The sequence below is a fragment of the Sphaeramia orbicularis genome, chromosome 18 (genome assembly GCF_902148855.1).
Source record: "Sphaeramia orbicularis chromosome 18, fSphaOr1.1, whole genome shotgun sequence".
Taxonomy (NCBI): Eukaryota; Metazoa; Chordata; class Actinopteri; order Kurtiformes; family Apogonidae; genus Sphaeramia; species Sphaeramia orbicularis.
This window is the reverse complement of record NC_043974.1, coordinates 19,615,585-19,628,580: the sequence shown is the minus strand read 5'-3', so window position 1 is coordinate 19,628,580 and position 12,996 is coordinate 19,615,585. Positions and strand designations below refer to the sequence as shown.

Below are 12,996 nucleotides of genomic sequence, written 5' to 3'. Positions count from 1 at the left end.
GTCACTTGAGACGTCGTGTGCCTAAACTGAGATGAAACAAAGGATTTATTGAAATGTACAAATATTGTTAGCAGGGCTGTCAAAGTGAACACATTAATGCAGATTAATCCATCATCATGATTAATGTGATTAAAAATTTTAATGCAACTAACCCATCTGTAGTGCAGAATGTTAGAATGTTGGCACATGTGCAAATGGACAGTTGATCCAGTAGTGACAGGCAGCAGAACCAACCAATAAAGATGGAAGACACTAAACAGTACGCTGGCCCTCTGGATGGAAATATGAGGACGGAAAAGCCAAGATGGAACAGTTGGTTGAAGTTGTTTTGATGAAACTGTTGAAGGTGTTTAACCCTCCGGTATCCTGTCCAGCAAGGCCCTTACTAAGCACCAAGTGTGCCTTTTTTGCACACTTGTGGAATAATGTCAAAAAAATTTTCATACAGTTTGTTTTTAATTCTTTTACGCTTTTTTTCTATTTCATCAACTTGAGCCGTAAATAAAAATACCAAATACTCAATGACTGTCACATTTTTTAACCCTTTAAATGCCGTGTTTGTAATGTAAACAAACCATTCTTTTGGATGGAAAAAAAAAAAAAAAAAAAAAAAATTTCAATATACAGTACTACATAAAAAGTGGATCACATATTATTTGATTTTTGCAGCCTGGCATATGTCAATAATTAACTCTATTGGTTAATTTGCATTGTTATTTTTGGCGCTAGGTCAAATGTTCAAAAATACTAGCATCTGTCACCAAGTGTGTGTAAAATGCACACCTATAAATCAAACTATTAAATATTATATATTGATTTATTTTTCCGCTCTACTTTGATTATATTTTAGTAAATCCAGGTCAGCCCTAATCATACATATCAAATGGAAGAAATAGTGCATTTTAGGCACACTTGGGAGACAGATGCTAGTCTTGTAATTTTCTTTTGTTTACAATGTGTAAATTTTAGTTGGTGGCCAGCATTCAAAAGATTATGCAAAAATGAACAACTTTTGAATTCTAACCTTATTTAAATTGTGAAAAATAATATGAAGTTTTTTAACATGAACTGCAAAGTGTGCCTAAAAGGCGCACCGGGATACCGAAGGGTTAAATGCTGTGTTTGTATTGTAAACAAACCATTCTTTTGGATGCAAAAAAACACAAAAAATTATTTTTTTTCAATATACTACATAAAAAGTGGATCACACATTATTAGATTTTTGCAGCCTGGCATATGTCAATGATTAACTCCAACACTGGTTAATCTCCATTATTATTTTTGGCGCAAGATCAAATGTTCAAAAATACTAGCATCTGTCACCAAGTGTGTGTAAAATGCACACCTATAAATCAAACTATTAAATATTAAACGTTGATTTATTTTTCCGCTCTACTTTGATTATATTTTAGTAAATCCAGGTCAGCCCTAATCATACACATCAAATAGAAGAAATAGTGCGTTTTAGGCACACTTGGGAGACAGATGCTAGTCTTGTAATTTTCTTTTGTTTACAATGTGCAAATTTTAGTTGGTGGCCAAAATTTTAAAGATCATGCAAAAATGAACAACTTTTGAATTCTAACCTTATTTAAATTGTGAAAAATAATATGAAGTTGTTTAACATGAAGTGCAAAGTGTGCCTAAATGGCGCAACTGGATACCGGAGGGTTAATTTTACGTTTTTCACTGTAAAATATAGAGAAAAGTTTGGAGTTGACGTTATTACCTCCGCCAAGGAGGTTATGTTTTTGCCAGGGTTTGTTTGTCTGTTTGTTTGTTTGTCTGTCCGTTAGTGTGCAACATAACTCAAAAAGTTATGGACAGATTTGGATGAAATTTTCAGGGTTTGTTGGAAATGGGATAAGGAAGAAATGATTAACTTTTGGGGGTGATCCGGAAGAAATCCTGGATTCTGGATCACTTTGAAATTTTCGTTAACATTGTGGTAAATGGGGCCAAAATTTTCGTTTCCCAATATCTCGCTTAATTATTGACCAAAACTCATGAAATCTAACTCAGGAATTGACAATGGGGTCCTCTATCACATTTCAAAGGCTGATCCGGATCTGATCCAGAAGGCGGATTTTATCTCAATTTATATAAAAAATGGGGGTGCCCTTACTTTTTGGCCTACTGTGCCTTTAATTTGGATAAAAATTTCAGGAAATGTTGATACTGGCACAAGGAAGAAATGATTACATTTTGGTGGTGATCGGGGGTGGGGGGGCCCACAGGGGGGCCCACTGATCAGCCTTGGCGGAGGTCTGCGCTCTCCGAGTGCTTCTAGTTTAAATATTATTATGTTATTATTTTACTGGTCCGGCCCACTTCAGATCAAATTTAGCTGAATGTGGCTCCTGAACTAAAATGAGTCGGACACCCCTGTGCTATACAAATAAACTTGCGTTGCTATACTGAAGCCAGCTGATTTTCTGTCAGGTCTAACCACACCTGCATTTCCTCTGCACTCGTCTCAGCATCTTAAAACCATGTATAAGCTCAACCCCACTCCCTCCTCCAACCCACTAACACCTTCTCTCTCTCTCTTTTTTTTTTTTTTTCAGTTTTGATCTTAATAAACCTAACGCCGCTGCACCTTGTGCATAGAAGCCTTCCACTGCAGCCTTCACTGTTGTGGTCTTCAGCCCCATCATCATCTTAATCATCTTCATCATCTCCATCAGATCCAGATCCATCCTGAGTCATGAGGGCTGCGTCCATCCTTCTGCTGTGCATCCTGGGAGCTGCTCTGCTGTCCTCAGTGAACTGCAGCAGTGAGATTCTGACATTTTCCTCATATTCTCTCTGATAATCACTATTGAAAGGTGATCATACAAATCCTCTTTTCTGTAGACGCCAACAGTCCGTCTGAATGCTGCTTCACCTGGTACCCAAGAAGAATAAACAAAAGACAAGTCGTCTCCTACTACCTGACCGGTGATCGGTGTACGAAGATCGGAGTCATGTAAGTACCTCCTTCAGTCTTAAAACAGTAAAGTGACACAGGTATAAGAACCATGCACTGCTGCGTTACATATATACACCCTGTTTTTAATCATTTAATGTGTTATCTCATTAAGTATACATGCATTGACTACTGTGTATTTGTTTATTTTCAGTTTTTTCTTTTACTATTTATTTGGGCTTTTGAAACCGTGTGAGATGTTTGAAGGTATTATTTTTATTCTATTGTTTTCATTTGGTAGTGGTTTATTGTTCTTATTTATCTATTTATTTGTTTTTGTTGTTTTTAATTGTATGGCTTTTTATGTTTTCTAATCTATTCTTGTATTTTATTCTTTTATTTTGGTTTTATTTATTCTTCTGTACAGCATTTTTGTCCTCTGTGGTTGTTTTCAAGTGCTTTACAAATGAAGTTGGATTGGATTGAATTTAGTCCAGTCTAAATCACTTCAGTTCAGGGGCTACATACAGCTAAATATGATCTGAAATGGGCCGGACCAGTCAAATAATAACATAAAAACCTAGATTATTTCTCGGTGTCTAAAGATTTTTTCTGGACAACTTCAAATTTTTCTCTTTTTATTAGTACAAAAAAGTAAAAGTGCAATTTTAACACTTTTAATTCTTTTATCACTACATATTTGATACATTTTTAGTGACTGTATTTATGATAACTGCTCTTTTTGCACATTTCTGATTTAATCTTTTTTTTTTTTTAACTAGTTTTATTGATCATCAAGGTCAAACATTGATCACATACAATCATGAACACTCCTTGACAACAAAGATCATTTAACAATGTTAGTTACTGTACCAGTTCATTTCAAGTAGGAATGGAAGAAAATGAATTGCACAAGTCAAAGATAAAGAGGGGCAGAAAACAAAACAAATACTAAACTAAAAAAAACCCCAAAAACATAGATACACCCCCCTCACAAAAAAACAAAACAAAAATCCTTTCTAGATATTCTGCTGTTTCAACAGATATCATGATACACATGTCCACTTACACACTGATTTAATACGTTTTAATATATTTTTATATATATGTATTTCATATTTAACACACTTGATTCAGTAGCTGCTACAGGAGATTGCTGCTAAACAAAGTTTTGTTGTATCGTGTACAATGACAATAAAACTTCTTTCTTTTAATTTGCCTCAACTTATCATTTCTACATGTGCATTACAACTTACAGAGGATCTACAAAGACACAAAACATTTAGTAACAGCCATAATATTGTTCAAATTCCATTTAATGTCTCTTAAGACATTTCCGGTTGTTCATGATTATCTACAATATTCACATTGTTTTTGTTTTAAAGTGAAAAAAGTAAAATGACTTTATGAAATTTGTTTCTGTACATGAACAACCTGAAATTCCTTAAGAAAAATAAGTGTAATTTAATAATATTATGGCTCAGTTTATCATTTACAACTTACAGATCGCAGTGGATCTACAAAGACACAAAACATCTAGTAACAGACAGAATATAATCCAAATTACACTTAAAAAAATAACTTTCAGGTTGTTCATGTTTTCCCTTTTTTTGTGAAAGTTGATAAACATTTAATCATGTAATATTACTTTTTCTCTCTAAAACAAAGACAAAAATGTGGAATTGTCAATATTTATAGGTTATATTATTGTTTTACTGGTCCAACCCACTAAAATTATTTTAACCCTTTATTATTATTATCTTCTGTGTAAATTTTGCATTTCACAAATTCATCCCATGGGCCGGATTGGACACTTTGCTGGACCGGTTTTGGCCCACGAGCCTTATATTTGACACCCCTGCTCTAGATTTTACCTTTGTATTTCCTTTTTTAAACTCTACATTTTCACTCTGTGTTTCAGTTTTGTGACAGCCAAGGCACGCCACATCTGCGTGAACCCAAACCTGTCCTGGGTGGAGGGCATCATGAAGAACCTGGACGAGAGCTCCTTTTAAAACTGCAAAAATCCAACATGCACTGCAGCTTTTTAGCACTTCTTTGAGTCATATACATGGTTCAAAATTTATATATATTAAAAAAGAAAGTGCTTTAGATGGAGTCCTTTTGAGCAGATCTTGTTTTGTTTTTTTTATCTTCTGTATTTTTTATGCTTTGTAATATCGAACAGTGTAAACCTCAGATGTATACAATAAATACAAACTTTGACTTGTCTGTTCTCATTTCTGCAAAACTAACAAAACTATATATAGTTTTACTTTCTGCAAACTCAACTTCAGCATGAAGCTTTATTTAACCCTTTCATGCACGAATTATGAGAACCTTAATCAAAATTTTTTCCTGAGTGTTTGTATTCCTCTTTAGGGATGGAAAAAATAATGCGATTAAAAAAATTTCTTCTGAAAAATAAATAAATAAATAAATAAAAATTATTTTAAAAATGTAAAAAAAAAAAAAAAAAAAAACATACAAAAAATAACAATGAAAAAAAAAATTCTTATGAACCTATTTTTCTTGAAGTTGCAAAAGTGTCCACTCAGCTGGACACCACACATTTAATTTGTGACGCAGAGAAACATGTATTTACTGATAAATTGTGTGAAAACTATGGAGAGGGCTTGTGATTCTGGGGGTTTATGCTCAGGAGAGATCTACATAATGTTACCTATTTATGTCAGAAAAGATATATAGTGTCTTAAAACTTTAATAAAGATATGTGTAAAAAAAACAAAACAAAACAAAAAAACAATGAAAAGAACAAGAAAATCCATGAATATACAAGAGAACAGCTGTAGAAGAGCTGTCCACTGGAGTGACTACTGTGCATGAAAGGGTTAACATATTAAAGAAATAAGTCTCAGAAGGAAATCTGGTTGAATTTACTTATTACACCACTGAATGTATTTGTAAAGCCCCTTTTATCCTAACACTAACAGTAAAATAACCACAATATCTGTATGATTTTTATCAATATCAAACAGGAACTTTACAATAACTGGACAAAATCAACTGAATTTTTATTAATTTATTAAAAAAAAAAAAAAACACCACAAACAGGACGTGAAAACAGGACACATCTGAGCAAAAGAGGGCGTTGGGTCGCCCTAATCATATGGTGTGGTTTTCATATGTTCGACACTAACATACATATAATTCAAATACCTTCAGAGACACTTTAAGGGTCTTGAGCGCCCCCTAGTGACCATGTGAAGCCTCTCCTCAGCCCATCACTGTGGTGACCTCTTGTATATTTGTGTATTTTTGTGTGTGGTCTCAGTCTGTTCCCTCTGGCTGCTGTTGGACTGATGCCTACCTGCCTCACAACATGTGCTTTGTTTTCTTACCCAGTCCATAGTCCAGTCCATAGAGCGAGTAAACTTAAAGGTTCCAGCTTTAAAGTTGACATCCAGTTTGTCACAAACATCACAGACGTTTTCTCATCAAGCTGGAAAATGCAGGCCAGAATTTGTGTCTGTTTTTTTCTCCTGAGTATAATGTTGTTTTCAGAGCTGCACTCTGTCCCAGGTGAGTTGAAGGGACTCTTTGAAGGCACAGTTATGGCTTCTGTAAGTGTTCTCTGTCTTGTCTTGTGTTATTCATGAAACATAAGATGGGTATAAGATCCTTCATTTCTAAGCTAACAACTGTGTGTGTTTTCCATTTCCATGATGGCAGGATTTTTATTCTTATCTTTGATCACTGATAATATTAAGGAGCACTTGTGTTGTAGTACTATCTACAGATGGAGATGGCAGAGGACAATGCTGCTTCACCTTTTTTGAAAAAAGGATACCCAGGAGGCACGTCACCTCCTACTATATGACTGATCCCGAGTGCCCAGTGGTCGCAGTGGTGTACGTACTTCCTGAAGTCTTCATGTGTTTAAAAGTTAAAATAAGTAAAACGTGACACTAAACTTAACTAAACTTAACTAAACTAAAAAAAACTAAACAAAAAACATATAGATACCCCCCCCCAAAAAAAAAAATCCTATCTAGTTATTCTGCTGTTTCAACAGATATCACGATACACATGTCCACTTACACACTGATTTAATACGTTTTAATATATTTTTATATATATGTATTTCATATTTAACACACTTGATTCAGTAGCTGCTACAGGAGATTGCTGCTAAACAAAGTTTCGTTGTATCGTGTACAATGACAATAAAACTTCTTTCTTTTAATTTGCCCCAACTTATCAATTCTACATGTGCATTACAACTTACAGAGGATCTACAAAGACACCAAACATTTAGTAACAGCCATAATATTGTTCAAATTCCACTTAACTTCTCTTAAGACATTTCAGGTTGTTCATGATTATCTACATTATTCACATTATTTTTGTTTTAAAGTGAAAAAAGTAAAATGACTTTATGAAAATTGTTTCTGTACATGAACAACCTGAAATTCCTTAAGAAAAATAAGTGTAATTTAATAATATTATGGCTCAGTTTATCATTTACAACTTACAGATCACAGTGGATCTACAAAGACACAAAACATTTAGTAACAGACAGAATATAATTCAAATTACACTTAAAAAAAATAACTTTCAGGTTGTTCATGTTTTCCCTTTTTTTGTGAAAGTTGATAAACATTTAATCACGTAATATTACTTTTTCTCTCTAAAACAAAGACAAAAATGTGGAATTGTCAATATTTATAGGTTATATTATTGTTTTACTGGTCCAACCCACTAAAATTATTTTAACCCTTTATTATTATTATCTTCTGTGTAAATTTTGCATTTCACAAATTCATCCCATGGGCCGGATTGGACCCTTTGTTGGACCGGTTTTGGCCCACGAGCCTTATATTTGACACCCCTGCTCTAGATTTTACCTTTGTATTTCCTTTTTTAAACTCTACATTTTCACTCTGTGTTTCAGTTTTGTGACAGCCAAGGCACGCCACATCTGCGTGAACCCAAACCTGCCCTGGGTGGAGGGCATCATGAAGAACCTGGACGAGAGCTCCTTTTAAAACTGCAAAAATCCAACATGCACTGCAGCTTTTTAGCACTTCTTTGAGTCATATACATGGTTCAAAATTTATATATATTAAAAAAGAAAAGTGCTTTAGATGGAGTCCTTTTGAGCAGATCTTGTTTTGTTTTTTTTATCTTCTGTATTTTTTATGCTTTGTAATATCGAACAGTGTAAACCTCAGATGTATACAATAAATACAAACTTTGACTTGTCTGTTCTCATTTCTGCAAAACTAACAAAACTATATATAGTTTTACTTTCTGCAAACTCAACCTCAGCATGAAGCTTTATTTAACCCTTTCATGCACGAATTATGAGAACCTTAATCAAAATTTTTTCCTGAGTGTTTGTATTCCTCTTTAGGGATGGAAAAAATAATGCGATTAAAAAATTTCTTCTGAAAAATAAATAAATAAATAAATAAAAATTATTTTAAAAATGTAAAAAAAAAAAAAAAAAAAAAAAAAAAAAAAAACATACAAAAAATAACAATGAAAAAAAAAATTCTTATGAACCTATTTTTCTTGAAGTTGCAAAAGTGTCCACTCAGCTGGACACCACACGTTTAATTTGTGACGCAGAGAAACATGTATTTACTGATAAATTGTGTGAAAACTATGGAGAGGGCTTGTGATTCTGGGGGTTTATGCTCAGGAGAGATCTACATAATGTTACCTATTCATGTCAGAAAAGATATATAGTGTCTTAAAACTTTAAAAAAGATATGTGTTAAAAAAAAAACAACAACGAAGAGAACAAGAAAATCCATGAATATACAAGAGAACAGCTGTAGAAGAGCTGTCCACTGGAGTGACCACTGTGCATGAAAGGGTTAACATATTAAAGAAATAAGTCTCAGAAGGAAATCTGGTTGAATTTACTTATTACACCACTGAATGTATTTGGAAAGCCCCTTTTATCCTAACACTAACTGTAAAATAACCACAATATCTGTATGATTTTTATCAATATCAAACAGAAACTTGACAGTAACTGGACAAAATCAGCTGAATTTTTATTAATTTATAAAAAAAACAAAACAAACAAACACCACAAACAGGACATGAAAACAGGACACATCTGGGCGTTGGGTCGCCCTAATCATATGGTGTGGTTTTCATATGTTCAACACTAACATATATACAGGGTGTCCCATAAGTCTCCATACATAGGAGACATAATACATATGGTTCTAACATGTATTTCTTTATATTTCTTCTTTATAGTTCTTCAGCAGTGGAGGACATGCATTGAAATGGCAGTCATATAGAGCATATTACATAAATAAAAATGGTTTATGTCAAGAAACGTTTATTTTTCCGATGTATGGAGATTTATGGGACACCCTGTATAATTCAAATACCTTCAGAGACACTTTAAGGGTCTTGAGCGCCCCCTAGTGACCATGTGAAGCCTCTCCTCACCTCATCACTGTGGTGATCTCTTGTATATTTGTGTATTTTTGTGTGTGGTCTCAGTCTGTTCCCTCTGGCTGCTGTTGGACTGATGCCTACCTGCCTCACAACATGTGCTTTGTTTTCTTACCCAGTCCATAGTCCAGTCCATAGAGCGAGTAAACTTAAAGGTTCCAGCTTTAAAGTTGACATCCAGTTTGCCACAAACATCACAGACGTTTTCTCATCAAGCTGGAAAATGCAGGCCAGAATTTGTGTCCGTTTTTTTCTCCTGAGTATAATGTTGTTTTCAGAGCTGCACTCTGTCCCAGGTGAGTTGAAGGGACTCTTTGAAGGCACACTTATGGCTTCTGTAAGTGTTCTCTGTCTTGTCTTACATTATCATGAAACATAAGATGGGTATAAGATCCTTCATTTCTAAGCTAACAACTGTGTGTGTTTTCCATTTCCATGATGGCAGAATTTTTATTCTTATCTTTGATCACTGATAATATTAAGGAGCACTTGTGTTGTCCGTTTTTTTCTCCTGAGTATAATGTTGTTTTCAGAGCTGCACTCTGTCCCAGGTGAGTTGAAGGGACTCTTTGAAGGCACACTTATGGCTTCTATAAGTGTTCTCTGTCTTGTCTTACATTATTCATGAAACTTTATTTGTGTTTTTAACCTAAAAACACAAAGTAGACAGAGGATAGGTATAAGATACTTCATTTCTAAGCTAACAACTGTGTGTATTTTCCATTTCCATGATGGCAGGATTTTTATTCTTATCTTTGATCACTGATAATATTAAGGAGCACTTGTGTTGTAGTACTTTCTACAGGTGGAGATGGCAGAGGATGCTGCTTCACCTTTACTAAACTAAGGATACCCATGAAGCACATCCCCTCCTACTATATAACTGGTCCTCCCGAGTGCCCGTTGGCTGCACTGGTGTACGTACTTCCTGAAATTTTCATGTGTTTAAAAGTTAAAATAAGTAAAATGTGACACTAATACCTGTGTTCAGTGAAGATACAGTATGTAATATTATCATTGCTTGTGTAGTATTAGGCTAAGCCCATTACCTTTGTATTGGTTATAGATGCAGGTCAGATCACATTTAACCCTTTCATGCATAGTGGTCACTACAGTGGACAGCTTTTCTCCAGCTGTTCTCTTATATATTCGTGTATTTTGTTGTTTTACTTCCATATCAGCCAAAACAGTGGACACTTATGCATCATCCTAAACACTGAAATTCATACCATTACAGTAAATTTGCTGTTCTAGATAAACTTGATCTGCAGTAACATGTTTGAGTGTAAATTAATTGCTTGTAATTGTTATTAAACTGCAATCAAAAGGTTTTTATTATTATTATTATTATTATTATTATTATTATTATTATTATTATTTTGCATAATATCTCCATGAAGTGAGTAATGACTTGTGTTAGAGTATGTTAAAATGTGAGAAAACAACAGATTAGCAGCATTAATAATGTTTTTATTTCATAGTTTTCACACAATATATCAGTAAATACATGTTTCTTTGCTTCCAAAATTAAACGCATCATGTCCAGCTGAGTGGACATTTTTGGAACTGCATGAAAAATAGGTTAATAAAAAAAAAAAAAAAAAAAAAAAAAAAAAAATCAATTGCATTCCTTTTTTTCATGTCTAAAGAAGAATAAAAACACTCAGGAAAAAAAATCTTGATTAAGGTTCTCATAATTCATGCATGAAAGGGTTAATGTCCAGTCCCTGTAGAAACTAGGACATTTCAAAAGGTTTTATATGCTTTTTCTTACCACTGTATATTGATCTTAACAGTTTTATTATATATTACATATTTTGGTTTCAGTATACATCTATTAGTTCACATCCTGCATATTTACTTTTTTGTCTCCTATTCCATTTTGAGACCATTCATTTTTCTCTCTTCTTCTTTTCATCTACTTTTTTGTTTCAGTTTTGTGACAGCCAAGGGCAGGCACATCTGTGTGGACCCAAAGCTTAATCCGCGTCCAATCTTCAGGGAGAGTCTGAATGAAACCAGTTCTAACTGAGATGACCTACGGTGTAAACCTCAGATGTATACAGTACATACAAGAAATGCAAACTTTGACTTGTCTGTTTTCATTTCTTCAAAACAAACAAAACTATATATAGTCTTACTTTCTGCAAACTCAACCTCAGTATAAAGCTTTATTTAACCCTTTCATGCATGAATTTTGAGAACCTTAATCAAGATTTTTTTTCCTGAGGGTTTTTAGTCCTCTTTAAGCATATAAAAACAGTGATTGAATTTTTTTTATGAAGCTATTTTTCATGAAATTACAAAAATGCCCACTCACCTGGACACCATGCGTTTAATATTTGAGGCAAAAATTAAAACCAATCATCAAAAAGTGATATGCTGTTTGAAAACTACAAAATAAAAACCTTTTTCATGCAACTCACATTTTAACATAATCTAATACTAGTTATTACTCACTTCATGGAGATAATATGCAAAAAAAGCCCAACTTTTTGATTAGGAAAATAGTTAATTACAGTCTAACAACAATTAGCAACTGATTTGCACTAAAACGTGTTGGTGCAGATCAGGTTTATCAAGAACAGCAAAGTTACAGTAATTGTATAAATGTCAGTGTATTATTATGGGATGGTGCATAAGCGTCCACTGTGTTGGCTGATATGCAACTAAAACAACATAAAACATAGATATACAAGAGAAAAGCTGGAGAATAGCTGTACACTGCAGTGACCAGTATGCATGAAAGGGTTAACATATCAAAGAAATAAGTCTCAGAAGGAAATGTTGATGAATTTACTTATTATGTCACTGTTTTGTTTTTTTTGTTTTTTAGCCCCTTTTAACCTAGCACTAACTTCAAAATAATCACAATATCTGTATGATTTTTATCAATATCAAACAGAAACTTCACCAGTGACTGCACAAAATCAACTATATTTTTATTCAGCAATACATTTTCGCTCATTTATAACCGTCCAGACACTCCAGACAGGATGTGAAAACAGGACACATCTGAGCAAAAGAGGGCGTTTGGTCACCCTAATCATATGGTTTGGTTTTCATATGTTCAACACTAACATAACAACTGGTCCCAGGCACAACAAACCCCGCCCCTCGCATGTATTGTAGCTTATTTTGACATCAATCCAGCTGATGTCATCATGTCTATGTGTGTTCTGATGTAAACATATCAGTTGTCTCTATATATGCGCCAAGTTTGAAGTAAATTGAAAGAAAACTGATGTTTTTGTAGACATTTGAAATTTCGCCCATTATAAGTAAATGGGAGAAAAAGAAGATATAAAAAAATTCATACAAAATTTAAACTTTGACCTACTTTTCCCAAAATGTAATGAGATCTATTTTGTATATACCCACTTCTCCAGGGACCTCTCCACCACTGGACATAGGACAGGTTGTAAGATACTTCATTTCTAAGCTAACAACTGTGTGTGTTTTCCATGTCCACTTAGACAAAACTGCACCAAAAAACACGTCTTATTCTTCAACTGGAAACTTTAAAACACATGAAAATAAAGCCAGTCTTCGTCTTCAGAGTTTCCTCCCTGTGTTGTTGATCAGATAATCATGAACCTCCTTTAAGCTGAAGTCCTGCACATGTTAACAAACACACAGAGGCT

General features: G+C 33.9%; 1 protein-coding gene across 1 annotated transcript; it reads left to right on the top strand.

The window, feature by feature from the left end:
* The first annotated feature begins 2,596 nt into the window (after positions 1-2,596).
* ccl36.1 (chemokine (C-C motif) ligand 36, duplicate 1) lies at positions 2,597-5,134 on the top strand. The gene is made up of 3 exons (XM_030162782.1): positions 2,597-2,777; positions 2,857-2,968; positions 4,830-5,134. The coding sequence occupies exons 1-3, from the start codon at positions 2,708-2,710 to the stop codon at positions 4,921-4,923; spliced, it is 276 nt and encodes a 91-aa protein (XP_030018642.1). The 5' UTR covers positions 2,597-2,707; the 3' UTR covers positions 4,924-5,134.
* The last annotated feature ends 7,862 nt before the right edge of the window (positions 5,135-12,996 follow it).

Bases quoted from the DNA above. Each gene is read 5' to 3' on its own strand.
- ccl36.1 (XM_030162782.1), top strand. From the start codon at position 2,708: ATGAGGGCTGCGTCCATCCTTCTGCTGTGCATCCTGGGAGCTGCTCTG. The intron at 2,778-2,856 runs GTGAGATTCTGA...TCTTTTCTGTAG, and splicing joins GTCCTCAGTGAACTGCAGCA to ACGCCAACAGTCCGTCTGAA. The intron at 2,969-4,829 runs GTAAGTACCTCC...TCTGTGTTTCAG, and splicing joins TGTACGAAGATCGGAGTCAT to TTTTGTGACAGCCAAGGCAC.